This window comes from Pelodiscus sinensis, chromosome 1, assembly GCF_049634645.1.
Source record: "Pelodiscus sinensis isolate JC-2024 chromosome 1, ASM4963464v1, whole genome shotgun sequence".
Classification (NCBI taxonomy): Eukaryota; Metazoa; Chordata; order Testudines; family Trionychidae; genus Pelodiscus; species Pelodiscus sinensis.
In genome coordinates, this window is record NC_134711.1 from 103,398,343 (window position 1) to 103,426,330 (window position 27,988).

Below are 27,988 nucleotides of genomic sequence, written 5' to 3' on the forward strand. Positions count from 1 at the left end.
GAATGGCCCCAAAGTCTTCCTGGTCTCATTGTTGGGAGGGTGGGAGAAGGATGTTGGTTCACCAGTGGACCTGCAAACCCCCAGAAATAAAAAGGGGTGACCTAGAGTCACCTTTGCAGGTTATACGAGAGGGCTGGAAGCCCGCCTCCATTCCTCCACAGGAAACCCACGGAGAAATGACTTTGGCTATTAAATTTTTCATGTTTGAGAACTTTATTTTGAAAGACTTTTGCAATCCAGGAGATAAAGGGAGAGAATGTTTCAGGGTAGTGAGCCCATCACAGTGCACAATATCCTCCTACATGGCACTTCCACACCAGGCTCACTAGCATCTCTTCCATACAGGGGCTATAAGACATTTACAACTGTAGCTGGAGCAATCTCAGATTCTTCAGTAGGATGCCTCATTACTCTATTTCCAGAACAGAGGAGGTATGTAAAGTTGATCTGAGCAGTACATTTGGCTTCGGTTTGCAGCAGTTCAGAGTCATAGACTTTTAAACCAACGGGACTACTATGATCAGGTAGTCTGACTCTTGCATGGAGAATTTTACCAACTAATTCATCAAGCCCATTTAACAGTTATATACATTTGATTCCAGTGAGAGAGAAACAAAGCTTAGGAAAGAAAAGACAAGTAATAGGAATGGAAATGACAGCTCCGAAGGAAACTATTAAAAATGTCTTTCCTGTTTTCTTGTTACATTTTTATTTTACAGCGGGACTTCCTGTGTAGGCTGGTACTCAACTAGCACTCAGGACACCTGGTTTCAGTTCCTGGCTCCACCATGGACTCCCTGTGAGATCTGGGGATAGTCACGCACTCTCTTTGCTTCGTTTTCCCATTTGTAAACTTGGGATTTATCTATTTAGAGTATAAGCTCTCTGGGATGGGGACCGAATCTTCTGATGTTTATTTAGTGCATAGCACAAAGCCGTTGAGTCTGATCTTGTCTGGATTTTATAAGTGCTACTTTAACAAACAAAGGTAAGAATAAATAGAATGGGAAACCTTGGATATTTAGGTGCAATAACTTTCTGGCTCAGGGGTGTGAGCCTCCCTCCCCCAATGCAGCAATTTACAGCACTGTTAAGTGCCAGTGTGAACCAGGCTACAGTGCTGGGAGCTGCATTCCCAGTTCTATACACTACTCCCCTTGTAGAGGTGGTTTGCATAGATCTCTCTCTGTGCTCCTGCCATGTGCACACTTTAAACTGTTAAGTGTAGACACAGCTTTAGTGAAAAACCATGTGTATATCAACTGGATACCCTTAAGAAATATTCTGGAATTCCCAGTGCTCTGCTTTGGCCCCAGTGCTTGAGCCATGAATACAATTTTCACCTCTTCCAGCACAACAAAGATGGGTTCATGCAACCAATTCAAATGGGTGTTTAGATTTTTCCTGGGAGTATTTGTGGATATCTCCTCCACAATGCTGCAAACTCACTGCCCTACCATGGATTCGAACATCAGCCAGTCAAAGGTGCTAGCTCACCACCTCAGCATTAGTATCCTATTGGGGAATGCTGACCTCTCTCATGGGTATGGGGGCAGTGCCAGATTTATTTACAAGCTAAGTAAGCTACAGTTTAGGGACTTAGATTATGAGGGGCCTCTAAATCTATATAAAAACTAGTTTTTAGTTGCATTCTCACCTATATACTGGTACATATGCAAATATAAAACTTTATTATTTTTTTGTTATTATTCTTTCTGTTAAAATAACACCCAATTTTGGTAATTCTATGAGGCCTCTTAAGCTTGACATATGTTAGGGCCTCAGCATGTCTTAATCCAGCCCAGGACAGGAGTAGGGTTGCCAGGTGTCTGGTTTTGAACCGGACAGCCCAGTATTTGAGCTTTCTGTTCGGGAAACAAATTGAGAAAATATAAATGTCCAGTATTTTCTAAATAAGATGTAATGTAGATTGTGATGTAATGTCAATTGTGTCCAGTATTTTTGTTGAAACCATCTGGCAGCCCTAGACAGGAGAGACACTTTCAGCCTTTGTTGTGGAGTCTGATTCAGTGCCTCTTGAAATCAGTGGCCAAGTGCCTTCTGTGCATGAAAAATTGGGTTGCTGCTGAATTATTATTAAAATACTTTGGAACAGGAGGGGCAATAGTCAGTGCCTCAGCCAAAGCGAAGGGTGAATTTTATGTGATACTGCTTCCCCAGGTCAGGGCAAGAAGGTAAGGCTCTGTTGCTAGCAGAGGATGGGGAGCAGTGTTCTTCACTCCTTTCCTTTAGCTCTTGTTGATGCGGCACACTCCACTCAGCTTCCTTTTTCATGTCATGGCAGACAAAATATGTGCCAGACAGTGTTGCCATTACTCCCTGATTGCAAGTGGGAGTTGACCTCTTGTCCACCTCCTGTTCCTTGTTCATTAATTCCTCTTCCAGAAAATTATTTAAAACCCAAACCTGTTCACACATGACAGTCACATGGTAGAGGAAAAACAAAAACTCATTTGCACAGTACATCTGTTTGGGTCGGATTAATTTTCTTTCATTTCTATATAGCTACCCTGCGTTTTTTATTTTTAGCTGAAACAAGGAAGCAATTTCCAGGAAAAAATAGGCAGGGCTCACATGCCTTCACAAAGATTAATAGAGGGCATAGGTGAAAGATCATGTGCTTTCAGCCTAAATAATCTTCTGACTGCATTGCATATTCTTTGGAGCTAAGGGAGAGGGTGGGTAGAAAAGAGCTGGGGAGGTGTAATGAGATTAAGATTAGAACTAATTTTCTTTAGGAGTATAAAGTATTTTTAAAAGCTTAAGAAAAATATTCAGAATTGAGAATCATGAGACTATATGAATTGGCATACTAGGTCCATCTAGCCCAGTATTGGAGATGCTTCAGGGGAGTGTATGGAAGAGGGCAGTTGGAGTGATCCATTTCTGTCTTCCCTTCCCAGTTTCTCGCAGTCAGAGGTTTAGAGTCACCCTGGGTATGTCTACACTACCCTCCTAGTTCGAACTAGGAGGGTAATGTAGGCATACCGCACTTGCAAATGAAGCCCGGGATTTGAATTTCCCAGGCTTCATTTGCATAAGCGGGGAGCCGCCATTTTTAAAACCCCGCTGGTTCGAACCCCGTGCAGCGCGGCTACACGGGGCTCGAACTAGGTAGTTCGAACTAGGCTTCCTATTCCGAACTACCGGTACACCTCGTGGAATAGAAAGCCTAGTCCGAACTACCTAGTTCGAGCCCCATGTAGCCTCGCTGCACGGGGTTCGAACCAGCGGGGTTTTAAAAATGGCGGCTCCCCGCTTATGCAAATGAAGCCCGGGAAATTCAAATCCCGGGCTTCATTTGCAAGTGCGGTATGCCTACATGACCCCGCTAGTTCGAACTAGCGGGGTAGTGTAGACATAACCCCAGAGACTAGAGTTGCGTTTCTGACCATCTTGGCAGATAGCCATTGATGGACTCTATCCTCTACGAACTTATCTGTTGTTTTTTGATCGTCTTGACATCCCATGGCATGAGTACTGCAAGTTTAATTGTGCATTGTACTTCCACTTGTTTGTATTAAACCTACTCCCTATTAATTTCACTGTGTGATGCCTGGTGTGGGATTTTTTTTTTTTTTTGGTATTGTGGGAAAGGCTAAATAAACCTTTTCCTGGGAAAAGGTTTATTTAGCAGCTGCACTCTTTACATTAGAGCCATATTTGGCTCCCTATTACTGTGGTTGTTAATGATTTATATTATAGTCATGCCAGGTAACCCCAATCAGGGATATGGCATTGTGCAAAGGATTGTAAGCATGAAGTGAAGAGCCAGTTTCTGCCCTAAACTACAAAGGTAGTTAGTGACAAGACAGAACAGAAGGATGGAACCAATGGTTAGGGATGTGAGAGCAGGAACAGGAGGTAACAATACTATGAACATCTTATCATGTAAGCTAGTTGTGTCCACAGTGTAGCTTGCCCTACCTAGCTGTTACCAGCTGGCTGTGTTCTGAAGACATCACAGCAGAATTGAGTATTAAGGAGGATAAGGCAAGTGGGCAAATACATTTTGGGGAGAGTTTGTGCCATTCATAAGAGCTGACATGAAGTAATTGTGGAAGAAATGGACTATCAGGGTGAATGACACCATATAAAGCTGGTGCGCAGTAAAGGTGAATCTGACCCAATGGCTGTTACTTGGTATCACTGAGGTAGGGAAATGCAGAGAGTAAAGGCGGTAGCTATCTTTGTGTTCTCCCCATAGAAATTCCTGGGTCTCAGGGCTTGAGTCAGATTCATCACGCTTTGTTTTGTATTTAATACCCTTTAACATGTTTGCACAAAGAAACCTAACATAGATTATTATTAAATGTTTATATTTAAAACAGATGTGCTTATTGTGATGTGGGGGAGGAGAAGAGGAGCAAAATCACTGTAGCAGAAATTACTTACAGCAAACATGAAATGAAGAAGCCAGAGGCTCAAAATACGAACTAAAATAGCTGCCTGGATGTAGTAGCTGCAGAGATCAGCATTAGTCACTGCCTGATAGTCACCAGCGAGAGCTACTCTGACCACCAGCTCAGAGTAGACAGAGCTGAGAGGATGTGTATGTGACAGGACTCTGCCAAAGGAAATCACTTGAACAATATAATTGACCTTGGCCTAATTAATTTCTTATTCTCAAACTTTGGGTGTATATATGTGTCTCTGTATGTGGTAATGGTGGGAGGAGGAAAACATCAACAAATCAATGGAGTTAGGACACCGGTTAGAGCTGAGTCAAACATTGTGTGGCCAGATATTGTGAGCACTTCCAAATACAGGCAGTCTCCGACTTACGCGGATCCGACTTATGTCGGATCCGCAAATACGAACGGGGCTTTTCTCGCCCCGGAGCTCACGGGCGGCGAGTCGCCACCTATGTCCTCCGGGGTGAGAAAAGCTTCTCCCGGTCTCCCTGGTCTGCTCCTCGTTTGCCCCGGAGCAAAGCCGCCCAGGCAGCGGGACTCCCGCCACCTGGGCGGCTTTGCTCCTGTCCCCCTGGTCTGCTGGGGGTGTCCAGCAAAGCCGCTGGACCCCCCCAGCAGACCAGGGACACCCGAGCAAAGCCAGGGACACCAGGCGGCGGCTTTGCTTTGGTGTCCCTGGTCTGCTGGGGGGGTCCAGCGGCTTTGCTGGACCCCCCAGCAGACCAGGGGGACAGGAGCAAAGCCGCGGAGCACGCCCGCAGCGGGACAGCCCGGGCGCGCTTGGGCTGTCCCGCTGCGGGTGTGCTCCGCGGCTTTGCTCCTGTCCCCCTGGTCTGCGGGGGGGGGGGGGGGGTGCAGCTAGTGCCCCTCCCCCCCCCAGCAGACCAGGCTTTTCTTGCCTACCCCTGGGGTAGAGCAGCTGGAAGCTGCCGGGTTGGTCCCGCAGTGCCGCTCCGGACCAACCCGGCAGCACCCCAGCTGCTCTGCCCCAGGCGTCCCCAAGTCAGCCGCTGCTGAAACTGACCAGCGGCTGCCCCAGGCTTCCTGGAATCAGCCGCTGATCAGTTTCAGCAGCAGCTGACTTGGGGACGCCTGGGTTTGTTAAGTTGGATCTGTATGTAAGTCAGAACTGGCATCCAGATTCAGCTGCGGTTGGAACTGATCAGTTTCAGCAGCGGCTGACGCCAGTTCTGACTTACATACAGATTCAACTTGAGAACAAACCTACAGTCCCTATCTTGTATGTAACCCGGTGACTGCCTGTAACAGTAAAATACTTCAATACTGCTGCTATTGCTGATCCTGCACTCCCTCACCTCTGTCGTCAAAAAGTACTGATTGTCTAAGGTAGGGTGTTCAAAGCTACTTGAAAATAAGCCCTCTTTAAGATGTCTCAGAGTGGATACTCAGAAATGGAGACACCCAAAATATCAAGTCATTTTTTGGAAATTTGGACCTGTATCTATTTAGACTTGAAGTTTAATGGTTCTTTAGCCATTTTTCCTTTGTCCTATATTTGCACAGTATTTTGTGCCTCATGTTAGTAAGGGATGAGTGTGTGTGAGAGAGAGATCGTGATTTAATATGTATATAAGGCAAAAACAGAGTAGCAGGCAAATATATAAAATAAAACTGCCGCACTGAGTATAGCAAAGAGCTTTTGCTTATTACAACTTTTAATTTATTTACAGTAAAGCTGGGTGAATTTTCTGAATGAAAAGGTTTTTTTTAAATATTTCCTTTTTCCAAAATGAAATTTTTCTTAAAAGCTGTTGATATTTTCAGAAGTTTTGTTTCTCTGTGGAGTCTTTATTAGATTTGTTTCTAACAAAATGTTTTGTTAATTGAAAAAACTGTTTTTCACTATATTAGTATTTAATTAAAAAATAGATATTGAAACCAGATACTGAAAATTTTAATTTAAACATCAAATGAATGATTTCATGAACATTTTTGAAAAATGAAAACTTCTATTTTGAACTCACAAAATGGAACAACTTTGAAAGAGAAACATTTTTGATGATTTTTTTTGAGCAATTCAAGTTCAGGGTCACTTTGAGAATCATCTGCCACGTTAGTAAGTTACTGTTTATTCCCAGAAACATAGGCAGGACACATAATATGGTTAGAGTTGATGATGCATTCCAGAGAATGGGAAAGAGGAAAAAAGGCGATACTGATATGCATGAATAGAAATTGTGGCTAGGCTGGAGCATTCCACGTATGGATGGAGTCCCATCTTGTCAGGCTTATGATCTACTGCAGGCATGTCCAAAGTCCGGCCCGCGGGCCAATTGCGGCCCGTGTTCCGGTTTAATACGGCCCCACAGGTAATTTGGCAATATCTATCTTTTATGGCCCCCAACGAATCCATATGTATTGAGATGAATACATTGTAAAATCTCAGTTAATGTCAGTTGGTCTAAATCAGTTATAAATATATTTGGACACAACATGTATACTTGGTGTTATGTTCCTGTTCATATTTTTTGAACTTAAAAGTTGACAGACAACCTTTATTACCAATAATATGTAATGTACTTTACAATGTTCCTGACATATATTTCAGCTTCCTGGATTTTTTTTTTCATCTGGCCTTCAGATATGAAAGGCAGAGTGATTTAACACCTGTTTAGATTTGTCATCCATGTGACGAAATGAAAAGTATGCCGTTTGCAATAAACTTTGCATAAAATAGTTAATTTGCATTTAATTTTAATGGTTCAAAGAATGTCAGGCAAAATTGTCGGCCCTCACACATGTTCACTTCATCAAATCTGGCCCTCTTTGAAAAAAGTTTGGACACCCCTGACTGGGACAGTAGAAAGCAGGTCTACTTGATATAGAACATGAATTGCAATTCCCTGGGTCGTTAGGGGAGTTAGGACTCCAGCTGCATCCTGGGGCATATAATCCAGCCATTGTATTCACATGCAGTTTTGTCCACTGTGTCTTGCATTGTTTGTGGGTGATACAGTCCTCCAGGGAGCCCATAAAAACAATCAAGGCCCAAACTAGAATTCTTATAAGGCAATGCACCCATAATATGGAAATGCAGTTTCAAGTCTGGGTTCAAAACAAAATCTTCCAACCTTATTGAAATGAAGTGTTTTGAAAAATTCCATTGAAAATGGTTTTGAAATCAATGCATTCCTTCAAAACATTTCAATTTTGATGAAACAACACTTCCTGATGGAAAATTGTTCTGTTGAAAATTGTCCAGCTAGCTATAGTTTTGAGCTTTATGTTATCCCAAGGTATGCTGTACTTCAAATGGCAGAATACATGCAAACATGGATCCCTATGATCAACCCAAACTATGAATTATGTCCAAGGAGCTGGAAGTGTTAATGTCTGCTGCATATCTACCTGCTTTAGCTTGATGCTGAAGGCAAATATGCAATCAACTATGCAAATATCATAGGGAAGGAGAACTGTTACTCGCAATTAAACTAATTACTCTGGTTTATTTACTTGAACAAGGCCAGTTTGAGCATATTAATTGGGCATTTATTTAAGAAAATTTTATCATTCTTTTCTTTTCATGTGAATCGCTTGTTCCCCAGGTTCCTCGTGTCCATGTAGTTCTCAGTTCTCTTGTTCATTTTATGTCAGTGTTGTTCAGCCTGCTGGCCTCTGATCTACAAATTGTGGCCCCTCTATGTGATTTCGTTAAGAAGCAAATATGTATTTGATTGCAATTTGAAAACGTGCTCCCTAAACCTAACCCCCTGTATTAAAGGGGAAGTGTTTAAATCACCACTGTTGCTGGAAGGCATTACCTCCCACCATTCCCATGCTGACCTAGAAAGTGTTCTAGTGTAAGCTCTGAACTGGGGCCAACCTTCCTCAAGGGATTTATGGGTGGTTTCCTCTCCTTTTATGCCGCCTGAGCAGAACAAGACAGACAATCTGTACCAAAGTATTGATTGCGACCCCTGGACCTTTGTCCACCTCATGGAACGTGACATCACTGTATCACAAATCAGTGTTTCAGAATGCAGGCATTTCACATGAGAGAGAACAGATACCACGGGAAGAATGAGCACTGGGGGGGGGACACATAAACAGATTTGTCCAATAGCCTTCCTTTGCACATGTTATTCTTGTGGGGGCCACAATTATGATGCTAGTTAAAGGGGTGAATATGGCACTTGTTTTCCTCTGCGGTGATACCATGTTACAGTTTGCATCCTGAATTGTCTCCAAGCAACACAAACTGTCGACACAGAGTCAGAAAATAAAGGGATGATGCATGGAAGATGTGTGAGAGTGGGTAAATGGAGGTTGTTTGGAGTGTTAGTGGGGGGTTAGGTTCCATCTTGATATGGTGGCATTGAAGAGTCCATCATCTACCATCTCTGAGGAGCTCTGATCCTGAAAATGAAGTGAGTAGATAGTCCAAGCACTGAACACTTTCAGTTATTTTTGCCCTGGATACTTCTTTATGTATATCTTAAAGTTATTTTCTGAGTCCTTTGGCTTCCTATTTGTCCTTTGGGTGCTTATACAGTCTTTCTACTTCTCTCTCCTTTACCCAACAGATTAAGCCACTCCTCCACGAGATACTGTTACTGTGACCAGCCCCAAGGTAATTCTTCCTGCTTAACTATATGCTCTGATGGGCCTAGGTACAAACATTCCCACTAAGTGGCAAGCTAAATAGATTTGGGGTGGAGCAGCCTTTACAGTGAATTAACTCCTCCCTTGCTTGAACTAGTGTGGGTTGTGTCTATCATAGGCAGCAATGTAGCAAGATTATGAAGAAAGTCAGGGAGATTAGTATGATCATAAAAAATGGGTTGAGGTCTGACAGGAATGGTAAAGGCGGGTACAGCTACACAGCAGCATTATTTCGGAATAACTCATGTTATTGCAAAATAACATAGTGCACTTCTACACTACAAGCCTTTATTTAAAAATAATGTCGAGCTGAAGGACTTCTTACTCCAACTTATGGTAGCCCTTATTTTACAAGGGGTAAGGAAAGTCGAAGGAAGAATGTTCTTCTTTCAACTTCCTGCTGTGTAGACAGCGCCGGAAGCAGAATTAAGCTATTTCGACTTCAGCTCCGCAATTGATGTAGCTGAAGTTGCATAGCTTATGCTGACTTTAGCCCTGCTGTGTAAACATACCCAGAGGTGCTTAGGGTGCTGAGGAACACCCAGAACCAGAAAGCCTTTAAGAAAATGCTGTCCTTGTAGGATTTCTGGCCAGCTTTCTTATTTGCTGACACCTGATGTGAAGCTGAACTCGTCCGATAAAATCCGTCTTCTGTCTGCCACCTCCTTTTCTGTTTTTCTTTTAATTCTCTCTCCCCAGTAGAGCTGATATTGAAAGGAATCATTACATCACAGTGATTTGTGTATTTCATCTTACTCAAGAGACGCTACTTGCTACAGTGAACTTCAATAAAGCTGCATCTCTTCTCATTATCCACTTCACATTTTCTCTCACTCTCTCTTACTAAGTCCAGTTAATCATTTCTTTCTCTTCCCAATGTATGTTTCTATTTTCTTCATCTTTTAGCCATGTCCATAATTTTTCTGTCTTATGCTATTTATTCCTTTTATCAAACTCAGTGCAACTCACCATTTAAATGGTCCTAATCACTTTCTCCTTTTATTGGTTTTTCCTCATGTTCACTGCTTCATTTCATTGCCTCTTGAGGCCACTTTTCCCCAAAGATGTCTTCTTTCTCCCATTTCATCTGCATCTTTCTACTGGTTGTGAATGCGACTGCTAATTGTTTAGGGGAGGCTGTTCCTGCTTTCACATGGGATTCTAGAAAAGCTTTTCCTTCAGAACCTTAAGCCCTGTTTATGATAGTTGGTTGAAATTTTTAAAATGTATGAAAATTGCACAGCTACCCAAGTTCTGCCTTTTTGCAAAGTTAAGAATGGACTCATTTTAATTGTTACAACATTTTTGGCAGTATTTTTAAATCACATTTTCATTGGAAACATTAGAAAAAGTATCAAAATTAAAAAAATCACAATTTTTTGGAAAAAAAACAAAAGCTAATTTTTTCAAAAAATGTTATTTTTAAAATAAGACATTTTTACAGAAAAAGCCCTTTTTGTTTAAAAAAAAAAACAACCCTCCCTGCATTCAGGACAGTTTTAATAGTTCAAGGAAAATTGAGGGTATTAGTATGAAAATATCCCCATGTGCTTTTGACAACAGATGGTTGCAGCGTGATTTGGGATTTCCCATTTTTCTGAGAAACTTCTAACATGTTGTACCAACTCCTCCAGACAAGGGATACTGTGATGCTTATAGCCTGTTTGTAGCACTGTCCCTGCCAGTCTGTAGAGTACAAGAGGGCTTCTGTAACTTTGCAGTAGCAATCAGTGACATCAGATTAAATATTTGTGTGAGGTAATGAAAAATATTGTGCATTATGTCAGACAATTCCTGTTTGTTGCATTTCATCAAGGAGGCACTGTCGGCACCTAATTGCCAGCCTTTCCTGCAAGCAGATATATTATGCCCTCAGGTTCAAACTTTGCTTCAGCAGCTTGGAAAAACTTCCCAAGTTGGTCCTGTGCTGCCATGGGCATTATTAAAGTGCCAGGCACACTCTCTGCATCAAGCCTCTGTGGGGTTTCAGTTTGTAGTAGAAGCACTGAAGATTCCTAACATATGTAAAAATAAATCACCTGATGAGACCTTGGTAATTAAATAGATTTCCAGTGCATGCCATTTTGTTTTGCGATATGTACTTCTAAACTACAGTACATCATACAGATAGTACGGAGAGACCCCTCTCTCAAGTGTAAACTTCTTGTATTGTTTGTTATTTATTCTTATCTTTTGGAGTGGGAAACATAAGAATTTACAGTACAGTAATAGAAATGAAACCATTAGGGTTCTTTAATAGGATTGAGTCTATGGAAATACTTATAACAAGCTGTATAATTGAATAGAGAGTGAGTCCCTTGCTGTAGAGGTTTGATGACTCCTAGAAAATTCTATAATAGAAATATAGGGTGGCTCCAGAAAATCAGGTCACTCTTTGTATTTTTCAATTTAAAAAATGCTTAAGGGCTGGATACAGTGCTCACTGAAGACCGTATTTTGCATCTTTACAGGTGAAAGGCCCCAAATGAGAGAAGCTCCTGTGAAAGCTGCCAGATTGTTAGTTCAGAGAAGGAAATTCTCTGTATATCTGGAGGGCAGACTGTGTCCTGAAAGCCATGGTATTAGTGTTCTCCATATATTACATGCCCCACTACTAATGTACCTCAGTCTTGAACTGTAAGGACTACAGAGAGGTAATTCAACCTCTATGCCCATTTGTTCCTTGGCTACTCTGCTGAAAATGCCACAAGGTATTGGGTACCCATTAGTGCCACCTGTCTTGTTGGTATTTATGTTAGTGACTCCACTCCACCAATGACTGGACTTAAAATATTAGGTCACTGATTCATTGATAGATCAAACATTTTCTCCCTTGGAATATGTTGATTATTCATTAAAAAAATCCCCCAATTCCAAAAAACATTGCCTGATAACTTCAAAAGCTAAAAATATCAGTTTTTAGATAAAAAAGTAAAAAAATCGTCAAGGAGACAGACACTTTCCATGAAATTGTTTATGCAGTCCAAACCCCAGTTTTGTACTGAAACAGTTTTGTTATAATCTTTATCAAAAAATTATTTACCCAACTCAGTTTTTTGAGAAAGTAATATCGGATAAGATTTGTATTTGGACCTGTAAATGAAGCAGAATAATACATCTGTTTTCCATATCACATCCTTTATAGATACTGTATCCCAAAACTTTCACAGAGACTATGATCTCAGTTGTCTGCTTCAGCAGAGGAGTGCAATTGGTGTAACTCAGGAGAGGGAATGCCAAGTTGGGTCTTAAGATAATTGGGGATGTTGGTTTTTTTTGGTGTGGTGGCTGAACTGAAAAATCAGAAAAAAAATCATTTAATCTAGACTCAAAAAAATATTTTTTTGTTTTTTCTTGGTGAAAACAAAATGAAATTTTTTGGTTGAAAGAAATATTTTGTTTGACCTGAAATGAAAAAGCATTTTTACTCTCTATAAATCTGACTACCTTTTGAAATGCATTGTCAGTTTGAAACAAAAAGTCACAACATTTCATTGTGAAAATATCAAAATGAAACATTTTCACTTAAAAAATTCCCTCCTCCCATTTTTCCTAGCTGAAGCATTCAATTCAGGCCACATTTCTGAATAGTTTCAGTGAACCTGAATCTGCAGTTTTCAGCAAATAAATAATTTGACCTCACATTTTCATATGGCTCTGTTAGTAATATAAATGTGGTTGCATTTTAAAGATGACTTAGTAGCTGGAACTTGTAGTCACTTCATCCTTGGCAGTAAATGCATGTACAGCAGTACAAAATGCAGGAAGGCTGGGTGAAAGAGAAAATGGTTCTTGCCTGAAAATCTTTGCAGAAGCTTTGGTTAGAACATCAGGCCTGCAAAATCAGATCAGTCCTAGCTTCTGTCAGTGATTCAACTGGGTGGCTAGGAAGTGACATTTCACCAATGAGCAAATATACATGTATTCATATTTGTATTTGAATTTTGCATCCCAAGTCTAGATCTGAGCATCACTTAGAATGCATAGTTGGTCAGTGTAGTCCAGGGGAAAACACATTTTGTTTGTGATTTGTCCATTCATGGGCATGTTAGTTGAACCCTTTTTATACATGGAGATTAATCTATGGAGAAGGAAAAGTGAAAGTATGACCAGGGAGCTCTAATGATGATTAATTCACTTTTCATCTACATATGCTTCATCAAAGGATCCTAAAGCACTTTGAAAATATCAGTTATGTCAAAAATACTCTTGAACTTTGACCAAACAGTTAAGTAGCATTAACCTCTTTTTATAGATGGGTAAAGAGAGACAAAGGATAAGGGGTTTGCTCAATATTGCATTACAAGTCTGTAACAGATTGGAGATTAGAATCAAGGAATCCTTATTCTGTGTCCTACTTTAATCATTACTCTATAATTTCTCCCAAGTTTCTCTCATTCCCGTATTATCTGTAGTGCTACATCTAGACTGCAGGCTTCTTTTGGAAGAAGCTTTTCTGGAAAAGATCTTCCGAAAAACACTTCTTCCGAAAGAGCGCATCCATACTGCTAAAGTGTATCGAAAAAGCGATCTGCTTTTTCAAAAGATAGCGTCCGCATTGAATGGATGCTATCTCGCATTTAAATTGTGATTACTATGAATGGTGTGGCCCCTAGGGAACCTGTGCATTTTACTCTTTCCTCTTTTTCCAAAAGAACTTCCTCTTCCCTGACCACACACACCTTTTTCCGAAAGAGCTGTTTCGGAAAAAGGCTTCTTCCTCATAGAAGGAGGATTACCAATGCTGGAAAAACTCCTCTGTTCTTTCAATTTTTTCTGAAAGATCATGATTGCAGTGTGGACGTAATTGAAGGTTTTTTTTTAAAAACTGCTGTTTTTCTGAAAAAAAACCTCTGTAGTGTAAACATATCCTAAGAGACAAGCTGGGTGAGGTAACATCATTCATTTTACCAACTGCTGTTTGTGAGAGAGACAAGTTTTGAGCCAGAAATGGCTCTTCTGCAGGTCTCCTTTACCAACAGAAGTCGAGTCAATAAAAGATGTTATCTCTTACCCAACTTGTATTTCTCAGCGATATGGCTAAACCTACACTACATACACATGTACACAACATAGTAAAACAAAGTGCTGCATTGGGAATGCAGTGGTTTTGGGATGAAAATGGCCATTAAGGAATTTCAGTTATAAAGAAGATTTCAAAGGCTTTGTCTTCTGTGCAGGTAGAGGAAAACTCCATTATAATACTTGATTGGTGTTTTTCTCTCAAGCAGTCTGACATACCTTTCCCTGTGTACCTTTCTCAAAGCTGAACATAGTCCTTTTTCTTTCAGAATGCAGCAGCAACAACAGCGCCGAATGTTCACAGTTGCCCTCTTGGCATTCATTTTTGTTCTGGCAGCCATGGGTACTACCGAGGCTGGCAAAAAAGAGAAACCAGGTAAGGTAAAATATAATCAGTTATGCAGGAGATATGGGATGGAGGACGGTAGAGCGAGCCTAGGATCAGATTTTTCACTACTCAGGTCAATGACAGTTTTGCTATTGACTTCAGTGAGTTTATGATCAAGCTGTTTATTTCCAAATCCCAGATCCTCAAAGGTATGTAGGCATTTAATGCCTACTGAAATAATTTTGGAATTCAATAGGAATTAGATGTCTAAATATTTGATGATTTAGGCCTAAATATCTTTATTAGGCAGTGGTTCTCAAAGTGAGTTTGCGGATAACTAGTGGTCTGCGGATGCCTTACAGGTGGACCGTAGCTTGAGCTCAACACCCCCCCCTTAGTTCTCTCGGAGAGGGGAACCTGTGCTGGTGCTCCAGCCTATCCTCCGCCCCCCTCCCCCCGTGAGGTGGAGTGCCAGTGTTGGCTTGCTGCTGGGGGGGGGGGGGAGGAGAAAGTTTCGAACTTTGTGTGCGATCCAGCTTGCAGGGAAGAAGTCACTCCATGCATTGCTGATCCCTTCCCGCAGCTGGGGGAATGGCAGCGCACAGATGTGCTGTCCAGAGGCTCTCCCCACTGTTCCCATTGGCCGGAATCCAATCAGTGGAAGCAGTGGGGAGGCTCATGTTACATGGTGTCTAGGAGCAATAGTGGACACAAAGGCAGGTAAGTGCCCCCCCTTCCTCTCATGCCCAGACACTGCACCCTACCCCCTCACACACATCCCCACTGAGATCCTTCACCCTCACAGAGATTCCCACACCCCCAGCCCTCTCCTCCCCCCTGACCAGTTATCTACCCCTCAGCCCACTCCCCTCTGCTCTGGCCAGTCTGCTCCTGTCCCCTGCCCCCTAACCCGACACCCTACTCCCAGCCTGCTCCTGCACCCTACTTCCCCCCAGGCCTTTCACTATCACCCCCTCCTGTACCCCAACTTCTGCCCAGATCCTGCACCCTCATCGTTGTCCCTCACAGTGAACCCCTCATTTTTGTTCCCACCCTTGAGCCTAAGGAGGATCCACAAAATCCACTAACTGTGGAACCCCAGAAAAGTAAATCTGGTCTATGGGAAGCCCTGAGCCTCAGTCCTCCCTGTCCCCCACCTCCATGGGAGTGAGGTGTTTAAATTGGGGCCCACATCAGCAAGGGTTGGGAGATTTTGGAGGGTTTTTTTTTTTTTGGCTTCTCACTTGTGTGGTCCTCAACTGATTCTTCTGTAGGTCAGTCGCCTCTGACCAAGAAAACATTCCCCACCCCTGCCATAAATAAAGACAACGTTGAAACATAAATTAATATTTTTGCGTTGGACATAAATTAATATTTTTCTTCATTTAAAATGACATTTGGTAAACTAACAAGAGGAAGTCAAAGCCCTTAATCTGTTTGATAATTTCAGTTAATATTTCCTTTCTTACTGGTTAACTTAAACTGATCTTCCTAGCTGCAGCACTAGCAAGATGGCTCTGGCATAATTATATAATTTAATGGTGAGTTTCTCTTAACAGTTAGTGATCTGCGGAAAGGTTTGCATTGAGCGGGGGGGGGGGTCACGGGCCAAAAAGTTTGAGAATCACTGTTATTAGGGACGCAACATTGTACTCAACTAAATGATTAACCAATAAGTAGGTGTTTATTGGTTGACATTATCAACTATACGCAACACTTTCCATCTCTTCCCCCCCCCCAAGTACATTTTTGAGCTGGCACGTGACCAGGCTGGCTTAGTCCCCGTTTGTGCCGGGACACGGCATCAACCCCTTGCTCCAGCTCTTACTACCTGTAGTGCAGAGCTGCAGTATGGGGTTATGCTGTGTCCTGGCACGAGCTGTGACTGACCAGCCTGCCTGTGTGCCGGCTCCTAGTGCTTATACTATAGAGCTGCAGTGGGAGTTGATGCTGGTCCTGGTCCTAAGTGCACAGGCAGGCTGGCTCAGTCCTGGCTCACCCCACTGCAAGTGCTTATAGTGCAGAGGCGCAGCAGGTGTAGTTGCTGAAACTGGCAGGAGCAGTGCTACCCCTTATCGACTAATCGTGTAGTTGACAAAATTTTTGTCAACTACATGATTAATGAAGTACTTGTTTCTTAAGATCCCTAGTCTTTATTGTATTTATCAGTATGTTTCATATACTGTTTTTCCTACTGTATTTTACTTTTGGGATGCATAAAGTTGTCCCCCCCCCCTCCATTTTTCCTCCTCAACTGATTAAAAGAAAACTAATTTGGTACATGCAAGAGGGTTTCTTGAGTACTATTTGCTTCTTCTCCATTGGGTAGGGGTGACATTCCATCCCAGTTCAGAATCCAAAGTTGACTGGCACAAAGGTCAAATCATAGATCCATCCATGACTGTTTAGGGGAAAATATTTGCAAAGAGAACAACGCAATCCCTGGCAATAGTTGGGGAGGAGTTTCCTCAAGTTATTATTATTGTTAAGGCGCATTGGCAGAACTGTAGAATAGCAAAGAAATCTGCAGCTCAAGACTGAGGTGTCTTACCAGGGCAGTGCATGAAGACCCAGGATTTAGAAAGAAAGGACTATTGCAGATTAAGTCTGAAACCAGTTGGTTATTTTTGACTGTGTGCGAAAGTCTGGAATAACAGCAGTGCTACATATGAGGACTAGAGTACATTTCCATGATGTGGGTGACCCAGAACTAAACTGAATATCAGGTGTCACTTGCCCTGGTCTACGCTAGGGAGTTATGTTGAATACCAACCCCCTTATTTCAAAATAATAAGCAGAGTGCCCATACTATCCAAGCCCATTATTTTGAAATAGCGGGCTGGTTATTTTGAAATCTGTACTCCTGTTTTCCTCAGGGGAATAAACTTATTTTGCAATAGTTATTTCAGGAGTTATTATTTCAAATTTAGTTACTTTGAAATAATTTCCCAGTATAGACATGGCTATTATAGATAATTTCCCAGTATAGACAAGGCAGACTAAAGCGCAGTGGGAGAACTGTGTGTGAGGTTGGACTAGGGCAGGAAGAGCAGGGATTTTACAGGTCAGGAATATAGTACATTGAGAGAGCTCTGTGCGGTGGCCAGAAATGGAAACAGAGTGGTGTTAAGATAAGGTACATGAGAAAATCTGTGTATTACATACTATTTCCTAGTACAGAATGGTTGGGGTATTGCATTCCAAGACTGAACTTAATTCACTCTCTTTTTTCCCTGAGATAGATTTCATGGATAGAAGAATATCAGATGCTTTTGTCTTTATTATGAAATTCAGGAGAATCATTAACTTTTTGACACGCAGACTAGGGATTTGCTGCAGTGACATGTTTTCATTTAAGTGGGAGAACAGAAATTAGTGTCTGTGAAAGCTGCCAGTTTGACAGCCGCTGATGCTCTTTTTTTAAACAAAGGACAGGTATGGCATAGAAACAGCAGCACAGCCTTTCTCGGCACTGCCCTGTCCTTGAGCTCCCCTGGATCGTTGGAGAGGTGCCCAGTTGGATTCAGTCACCTTTCTCTTTCATTGGCTTCCAAAGTAGTGGCCACTCGCACATTTCCTGAATACCAGATATTCTAGTACTTCTGAGAATAGTGTGACCCTGCCCATGTTGACATGACTTGGCACACATGGCACATGCATGGTCATGCTGGCAGGGGCAGAGTGGTACACTGTTCAAAATGGTGTCCCCTGTCTGGTTTTGTCTCAGTACTAGATGAAGGACAACTTGAGACAAAGCACACAAAAAGAGGATGGTCTGGTTTAAAACTGGCTTTACCTACTCTGAATATACACACAATAAAGATCTTGCCTATGTGACATGGAAACCCATCCATTAGAAATTGGACAGACTTTTTTCCGCATAGGACCTGACAAACACGCACCTACTGGTAACTGCTTTTGATCAGCAATGACTCCATTCTTATTTTAAATAGAGATGATCCTGAGATGGAAAACTCAGACCTAGATTTCAAACCTGGATGTTGCCAATTCTTATACCTTTCAACACGAGAGTCATGATTTCTGGAATTTTACTTACACACATACAACCGTGAGACCTGTGAATGTTTCAGAATCTGAGCTTTCATTTCAAAACAGACAGTACGTTTCCAGCCATTGTGGATACAGAGAAATGCTAGAAAATATGAACCATGAAGGTGCAAAAAAACAGAAGGCAAATAAGTGCTGTAATGTATTATTTAAAGTATCTTATGATATTTTGAGACCTGACTCATGATTTTTTAATACTTGGAGTTGGCAGTTCAGTTAATCTCTCTTAACAGACTAAGCTCATGCAACGTGAAATGAAGTCCAGTTTCTTATCAGCACTCCTGTGCACTGGATTCTTATAACACCTATCTTTGGAGTTGTTTAAGGCCATTATAAAAGTAGGGAGGGTTGCCATCAGTAATGAAATTTGTATCCACGTTCAGATATACTGACACATCTTTCCCCTGCTAGCTCAACCTCTGCCTCCAAAATTCAGGGAGAGTGTCCTGATAAGAGGGATGGTATGATACAAAAATAAAAGGCCTGGTTTCTTCTCAGTCCTCATCCACACAGGAAACCAACACAACACCTTCAAAAGTTGAGCCTGAGAGCTTTATAACTTTGTTAGACCATGGAATAGAGACACTGGATTTATGACCTTTTATCACAATCTATAATCCACTAAGCCTTACTCTCCCCAGCTTGATTTTTTTTTTTATTTATTGCCCCTCCTTGCCCCCTTATTGGAGAGGTTTTAGCAGGCAACTTCACCCTGAATTGTCCTTTGAAGTATGTCTTAACTGCTTATGCTAAGCAATCTGCTCCTCTCTGTATTTAGCTGTGCCACTGAACACATTTCCTGGACCTGAAGAAGACCTCTGTGAAAGCTGGAAAACTTGTTTGTCTTACAAACAGAAGTTGGCCTAATAAAAGATATTACCTCACCCACCTTGTCACTCTAGTATCCTGGAACTAGCATGGCTCCAATACAGCATACTCCAAATCCCTCTTAAAACAAACTCTTAGCATAAACTTCTGGCCTATATCTTGCCTGGATGGGTAGGAATGATGTCTCGACCTACTGTCAGTAGCTGGGAATAGGTGACAGGGGAGGGATCACTCAATGATTCCCTGTTCTGTTCATTCCCTCTGGCATCTGGCATTGGCCACTGTCGGAAGACATGATACTGGGCTAGATTGACCTTTGGTCTGACCCAGAATGGCTGTTCTTATGTATGTTCTGGAGTCCATTCCTGCACTCCAAACCCCTCATTACTGGCCCCATTCCCCATCCTTCACCCCCATGCCCTAGTCCAGTAAAAGTGAGTGAGGATGGAGGAGAGCAAGTGATGGAGGGAAGACTCTGGGGGTGGGGTCTTGGTGAAGAGGCAGGGCCTGGATATTTGGTGTTGTGAGATTAGAAAATTGGCATCTCTAGTCTGGAGTCCATACTAGGTCAGCCTCTAGAAAGGCAGTCAATTTACAGTCTCCAGCACCTTTTGAGAACTTCAGTTTTGATCCATTCAAGGCAGTTATGGTATCAGAGGCTCTTTTACCTGTTGAGCTGTTTAAAGTGGATGCTTTTGGCAGGGTACTAGCCACTTTTCTTGTTTTGGTTTGATTTCCTTGGCACCATCCAGAGAAGAAAGTGAAGAAGTCTGACTGTGGGGAGTGGCAGTGGAGTGTGTGTGTACCCACCAGTGGAGACTGTGGCCTAGGGACCCGTGAGGGTACACGTACTGGAGCTGAGTGCAAGCAAACTATGAAGACCCAAAGGTGTAAGATCCCCTGCAACTGGAAGAAGCAGTTTGGAGGTAAGGCTTGCCCTGTCTTAAGTGATTTACTTATCTCCGATTTGAGTATTGAGAAGTCACCCTCTGTGTATGCTCACCCTGGGCAGACAGCAGGCGTGCATGTTCTGCCTCTCTCTGCAGTGCTTCATGGTCAGTACAATTAGAGCTGAATGGAAATCTTACCCTAACTTTTTTGTATGAAAAATAGCTTTTAAAATGGAAATACATGTGATTCTTTTAAAATTCTATTTTATTTTTGTTGAGTTTTAAGGGTCAGACAGAGGGGAAATTATTTCCTCACTAGATCAGATTACAGCCTATTCAGGAGGGCTACGTCTAGACTGGCATGATTTGCCGGAAATGGTTTTAACGGAAAAGTTTTCCGTTAAAAGCGTTTTCGGAACAGAGTGTCTAGATTGGCATGGACGCTTTTCTGCAAAAGCACTTTTTGCGGAAAAGCGTCCATGCCAATCTAGACGCGCTTTTCCGCAAAAAAGCCCCTATTGCCATTTTCGCGATCTGGGCTTTTTTGCGGAAAATAAATCTGGGCTATCTACACTGGCCCTTTTGCACAAAACCTTTGCGCAAAAGGACTTTTGCCCGAACGGGAACAGCATAGTATTTTCGCAAAAACACTGACAATCTTACATGAGATTGTCAGTGCTTTTGCGGAAATTCAGGGGCCAGTGTAGACAGCTGGCAAGTTTTCCGGAAAAGCGGCTGACTTTCCGGAAAAACTGGCCAGTCTAGACACAGCTGAGGTGTTTCACTGACATCCACTCGGTGTGAGAAGGTGGATTTTACAGGCCTCTAGGATTACCAGATGGTTTAAAAAAAATACTGCACACACTTGATCTCAGATCAGGGGTGGGAGGGAACCGGCAGGGAGGGAAGCGGGGCTGGCTGGGAGGGGTTTGAGAGGAACAGGGCTGGTCAGAGGGGGAGGAGAAGGGCAGGAACTGGTCAGGGGGGAGCGGAGCTGGCCCGGGCGCACGTAGGTCCCAGGGTGCTGCCCGTCCCACGCACAGTCCCGGCGGGGCGCATTGGCAAGTCCAGCCCCGGGGATTCCATCCCGCTCCGGCCCTACCCCCCTCTTCTCTACTGAGTAGTTGCGTACTGCTTGGCTGGTAGACACGCTCACGCAGTGTGAGCGTGTCTACCAGCCAGGCAGTACACAAGTACGTACTGATACTCATGATAATAATAAGACTTACTTAATAAGAAAATACCGGACATTTATATGTCCGGTATTTTCTCAATTTGTTTCCTGAACAGAAAACTCAATTACACCGGGCAACCCAACAGGCCTCCCAGGACAGGGTTTGAGTAACTGCTTATTTAGGCCATCAGAAGACAGGATATTCAGGGTAGAAGTGAGAACTGAGCGAATATCTGATTTTTTTTAATGTGGTGGCCAAGCTGAGAAGTCTGGGAGAGGGGGGAGGGGACTTGGTTAGTATTGAACAGAAACTGTTTTTTGTTGTTGTTAGGTTTTTCATTTTGGGAAAGACAAAGTTGTTTGGGTCAATTCAACATTTCAAAACAAAATGAAGTTATTTGCCAAATTTGACCCTAATTCAAAGATAGTATTTAGTGCTCTGAATTGGCATTTTGCAGATAATTTTCAATAACAATAACATTAATACATAAATAATAATAATTATTAATAATAAACATATGTATTCATATTTATGAAAATATTCACCTAGCTCTAGTAGAGAGACCTTACTGGCAGGACATCCACCAAACCAGTACAGCCCCCAGAGGCCCAGCAACATCTTAAAGCTACTATCTATTGCCTTTCCACGGTTGTGAATACCCCCATGAGTACTTCAGTCTTCACTATGGAACACGATATACAATTTGCAGCCTCTTGAGTTAGTGGCTGTGACTTGTTGGGGAGTGGATAAAGGCCATACTATTTAATACATGAAAGATTAATATATGACTATGCTTTTCCTATGTAACCAGGACTCAGGTATATGGTTGCCCTTGTAGACTCAGCTCTTCTCTACTAAACAGCTTATATGACTTGAACTGATGATGACACTACAATGAATGCTTCAGGCAGTCCGTGCAGAGGTTCTGGAGTTGGCAGATCCTGTGCTGCACCTGGGCACTTGTAGTATTTCTGGCCCTATATGCAAGCTCAAGAGGTTGGATAATTCATTTTCAGAGAAATATACAAAAGTTTGGATGCACATTTGAATCAGACCTCTGGATCAGACCTCTGAACTTTTTGTTCTAACTCTTCACTAGTGAGAACTGGTCTGTGGAAACCACCTCTGCAGCGATAGAACCATAAACCTTTATACAGTGAGTGATGTGTAAACAGCAGCACAATGAGCACAATCAAATATACTTGATTTAATATATTTTAATTTCTTGATGAGAAAAAATAGATATTAATGGTCTGATTCTCACTAGCTTCACACCTTGTGTAGTCATTTACACCCATATTAAGTAATTGCAATATATTATTATTATGGTTTGCAACTTTTCATACCTCATTTGTAACTGATTCTGCAAAGCAGAGGAGAATCAGGCCTTTTGAATCTGGAGGAAATTTCCACTAACTTTTCTCTTCTATTGTAGTTTCTGTATTTAAAAAGTACTTTCCTTTTTATAACATTAATCCAGTGCCCAGCAAGAGCAAGATAATTATGTTTTTAAATTGGGTCATATTTGGGAAAAAAATACCTCTAAAAATCTCCCTTGAAGGTTTGCTCTCCTCTACTTCTTTGGATGTATAATGTACCTGTCTGAAATCACTGGCAGTATGTACCTGCCTGATTAGTCTTGGGTAACATTTATTCATGCTCCATGATTCTTTTTTAAAAATTCTTTGTGTTCCCACACTCTTTGCAGCAGAGTGTAAATACCAGTTCCAGGCTTGGGGAGAATGCGACCTGAATACTGCCCTGAAGACTCGAACTGGAAACCTGAAGAGAGCTCTTCACAATGCGGACTGCCAGAAAACAGTCACCATCTCAAAACCCTGTGGGAAGCTTACCAAACCCAAACCTCAAGGTACAGCCCATTTGCTGCCACTGATACACTATTCCATGTAAATCCAATTACTGCTAGATTACCACATGCCTTAGTGTGAAGTCAGTTGAGAAGGGCCTGCTGACTGGGGCAAGAGGAGGAGGGAGGCGGCAAAGGGACCAATTGCCCTAGAGCCCAGTGATTTTATGGGACCTGGGGCACCCAACTGACATCCAACTGACATCACCAGTAGCAGTAGTGGCTGCAGCCCTGGCCTCCTTAGAATTGCTGCCAGAGTGTTGGAGCATCACTCCACTACTCTGCATGGCTCTGAGGGCTTGCGAGGGCGGGGCACTTACTGTGGTCCGGGCAGTGCTGAGGGGTGGCTGCCTTCGGTCCCGCCCTTTCCACCCGAGGCCCTGCCCCTTCAAGAGTTGCAGAGTTGGTCCCCCACATACCTTGCCCTGCTCCCCACCCCCAATGGTTGTCAGCCCTGCTGGATTATACTTCCTTATGCTTTCCTAGCCATAGCACTGCTCCTGAATCTGAAAGTCCATCCAGGAATAAATGTGTCTGAGCTGTGCAGTCCTGAGGTCTTGACAAATAGGAGGTCGTATAAGGATTTAGAATCCCACACTAAAATCCCACTGCAAGTATACTGCCACCAGTTTGTTTTAACTATGGGTGTTGATGCTGTCATGGCTTCAGAGTACAGGAACTCTTCACACATCCCCTATTGATGGGAATGCACTAATAGCAGAAAGAAAAAATGTTTCTAACTACACAAATAACTTTTTCTTATCTCCTTATTGACTTTTAACTACCTGCTGAAAAGCCACAGCTCTCCCTTGGATTGGAACACTATTCTGACAAGCCATGGAGAGAAGAGTTTATTCTCCCTGCTGCTTAGTGTGTCTGGACTAATGCTGCTAAGTCAATGAATGTTCTGTGCACTTTGGATCATATAGTCCCAAATCTAAGAGAAGTGTTTACTAAGGTACGGGTGGGAGGAAGAAGAGGCTTTTTGCTGCCTCTGGCTGTAATTGACAATGCACTTCCCAATACGTGGACAGCCATATGTCTCACCAATTCATCCTGTTTCCATGTGTCACAGACTCTCTTGGTCAATATCAAGCAAACTTGTTTTTTTTCTGAGCACTTGAACTTTTTAATGAACTCTGCTGCGGTAGCAGCAGGTACAGGATAATTTATATAGTGGGTGCTTAGACTGCTTGAAGTCCCACTGTGTCTCTGACAACATGCCTCATGTAGGCCACATAGCCATGTGTTTGCTGGAGCAGATGATACTTTTACTGGAAAATCAGCTGAGGTTGAGCAGATACCAAGGGTTTTTATTGCTTTCTTTCTCTGAATAAATATAAAAAATTACTCTATATGATTAAAAGTGACAGACGGTGCTTAAATTAGGAACCCGTAAAATATCATTGGGTCACTAATGGTCTATAGAGTAAGTCTGTCCCTTATGTCTCAGATTATACATACCTTCTTAAATAAAAATTGTGTGTCTATACATGTGTGCACACGCGCATGCATGCGTGCATTTATGGAATCACTTTGAATGTGGGAGGTTATTGGCTAAAGCTTAATTTTACATTACCAGAAGGCCTCTGCTATCCCTATCCTCACTATTGTGTTGCTCTGTTCTGCTGCTTTGCTGAGTCAGCATTTTCTATCAATGACTGACAGAAGAGGGCAGAACAAGATAAGCAGAATGGTGCTGGAGGAACAGTTTAGGAGAGAGATTCAGTCAGGTGGTGGAAAAACAGTCTTTGAGATTTTTGGTTTTTTTTTTTTTTTTTTTAAGAAAGCTTTGTTGGGGATTGTTGTAGCAGCCCTTATTAAATGGTAACTGGCTTCCCTGAATCAGGATACTGAGTCACTCTATTCATGTAGCTCCATTCATTAATAAAGAGAGGTCATGTAAGTTTGGACTATTGCAAACACACAGGCTTTCGGGGGCTGAAATATTTGTTGTAACAAGCCTGACTGCACTGCATAACTTATCTAAAGACACAACTCCATGTGATTTGAAACAATGCAAATGAAAAATGGCTGTAAATGTAGGTCTCTGTCCTTGAAAATTATAGTAATTGAAGGGAAAATGTCTAGTCTTAGCTCTCCACTGGAGATCTTTGTGGAACACTGCTACACTCTGCTTCCATATCCAACTGCATACGTGTAGGCAGGAGTTCCACGTGGAAGTCAAATATATAATATAATGGAGAAATTCAAGGTGGACAAGAAATCTGCGTGGTTCATCTCAGAGCAGAATTCTCCCGTTTGTGTATACTGAGTTATAGGAACTCTGTGTTGATGGAATTATTAATGAGGGTTAGAAATTAGAATGTATTTCAGGAGGACATAAAAATCTAGGTGGAGCTTTCTTTAACTGACCAAAAAATCTTGCTGCTGAAATGCTGACTGTATTTTTGAGGAAGAGGGGATTTTCAGATGGATTTTGGAGCCCATGCAGGATGGTACTCAGTTAGACTGGGACCCTGTTTAATTTGTGAGTAAGAGAGAAGCATTTCATTTTGGTGCAGAGCAGTGCGTGGAATGCTTTGTTACCTGTATGCAGCAACTCCTATTAAGTGCTGGTGAACTGCAGTGTCATAGGTTGGCTGTTACTCCCACCAGTGATCACGAATAGCTGTGAGTTTAGAAGCTGTTCAGTATATGAGATGTTCTCTGTCAGATTAATCTTTTTTACCTGTAGCCATTATGCTTTAAGAGCAACATTTCTGTTCTTTATCAGCAGGAAGGTAAGCTCTGATTACCTCTCCAGCAGCGCTAGGCTGAAAGGAAGGAAACAAAGCAAGCAAACAACTGAATGTTGGGAATACAAAGTGGAATATTATCCTGTTTAAAGATAGACAGAGAGAGATTTATTTGGGCTCAGTTTCAAGCCAAGCCAATATGACCAAATCATTCCATAGGAACAGTGCCAGATGGTCCATCTAGTCCAGTATCCTGGATAGTGGCCAGCACCAGATGCTTCAGAGGAAGGTACAAGTACTTTCCAGCAAGCAGTCATGGGATAACTGCCTCCTAAGCCCCAGTAGATACAGCTAGACTTAGGCCCTGAAGTTTGATTATTTATATCCCATCTTAAATTTCATTAAAAATATTTACTTTTAGAACTCTGATGCTCTCATTATCCATGTGAAATGCAGGGTTTTTTTTCTGAATCCTGCCAAGTTCTTGGCTTCAGTCATATCTTGTTGCAGTAATTCCTGCAGACTAATTGTGTGTTCTGTGAAAGTGTATGTCCTTTTTCATCCTTGAATTTGTTGATTTTAAGTTATATTAAATTTTCCTCTGTTCTGGTGTTATGAAAGAGGGTGAATAGACTACCTGACTATCTTCTTTCACCATCCATTATTTTATATGCTCTTATCATGTTCCTTCCCGTTTGCCTTTTCACAACCATTTTTTATCGTCTCTTCATACATTTTTTCCATATTTCTAATATTTCTTGTTACTCTTCTTTGAATTCTCCTATATTAGTGGGTCTCAATTTTTTTTTTCATGGACCAATTGAGAATTATTGAAGGTCTCAGTGGACATCTTAATGAGCTTTCCAAATGCTGTTGTTTGTCCTGTTATCTAACTATTGTAAAGCGCTTTGTATAAGAGCTTTTAACACATCCCTGAATAATAATTAACTTTTTTGTTCAGTACTTTGCATGTAACATTGATGACCAATAAATAAATCCAATATAGGTAGGCTAGCTGAACTGCATCCAATGAAAACCACACGTACACAACTGAAAAATGTGACCAATTAAAACTATGCCTGTAGTGTAGTAGGATAGCTTGCAAATACGGTCTTTATCTTACAAAACACCTCCCAGCACCCTTCACAAGTAGTGTGCTGCTTGCTACTTAAGAGTCAAGGGAAGTACTGTACTCTGAAGAACCAGAACTACACCAGTAACAAAGTCTGGCCTTAATGGTTCCTGTGCCTCTCCCCAAATATAATGGAAATCACTTGTCTGGACAAGTGATATCCATTCAGTTTTGGTAGCAGTTTGGGGAGAGGTGTCTCTCCTTCTGCCTCACAGCTACCAAAATAAGGCTGGGAACAAAGGGCTCTCTCTCTCTCTCTTTCTCTCTTCCCCACTGCAGCAGCCACTGAGTTGGACTAGAAACAAGGGGTGTCTCTCCCATGTTCCAGCAGCCGCTGAACTGGGGCTGGGAAGAAGAAGAGTATTTCTCCAGCCATAGCAAGCACAGAACTGAGGTTAGGAAGGAGGAGAATCTCTCCCTGGCAGCTGCAGTCCTCGAGCTTGGGAAATGTGTCTCTTACTCTGGCTGTGCAGCCCTGCACATTCCAAATCCCCCTCGTTCTCACCCCAGTGCTCCCTCACCTACCCCCTATTTCACCCACCTCACCCAACTCTTCTCTACCACCCTCCTCGTATTTCCCCCAAAGACCACCACTTCATCTTATATATGTACCTTCTCCAGGGTCCAGGCACTTAATTTGTGGAGCTGTGCAGGTGTGGACTCCACGAATTAAGTGGTGACCCCTTTGTTCTCTTGTGTAAGGCTGTATAGGTGTGTACCTTAGAGATGTATTGAGCTGAGATCTTCATTGAGCAATCCAGAATAATACCCTTTTCTCTGAGGTGATGCAGTTAATTTAGAATACAGTAAGGTGTATTGGACGTTTACATTATTTCTTCCAGTGTGCAATACTTTGAACTTCTAGCACTGACTTAACCAAGCTAAGGGAATGGAACTGATGAAATTTACTTTTAAACTTT

At 42.1% G+C, this 27,988-nt stretch overlaps 1 protein-coding gene across 4 annotated transcripts in view; it reads left to right on the top strand.

Annotated features, from left to right (window-relative positions):
* Positions 1 to 27,988, top strand: part of PTN (pleiotrophin) — a 104,949-nt gene that overhangs the window by 63,952 nt on the left and 13,009 nt on the right. For 2 of the 4 annotated variants that reach the window (XM_075940138.1, XM_075940122.1), the window contains exons 2-5: positions 8,981 to 9,027; positions 14,351 to 14,457; positions 20,058 to 20,231; positions 23,079 to 23,240. In XM_075940138.1, coding sequence (XP_075796253.1) covers positions 14,352 to 14,457; positions 20,058 to 20,231; positions 23,079 to 23,240 — 442 coding nt within the window. In that variant the 5' untranslated portion in view covers positions 8,981 to 9,027; position 14,351. The remainder of the gene's footprint in view (positions 1 to 8,980; positions 9,028 to 14,350; positions 14,458 to 20,057; positions 20,232 to 23,078; positions 23,241 to 27,988) is intronic. The other 2 variants (XM_075940134.1, XM_075940124.1) reach the window with 2 other exon arrangements.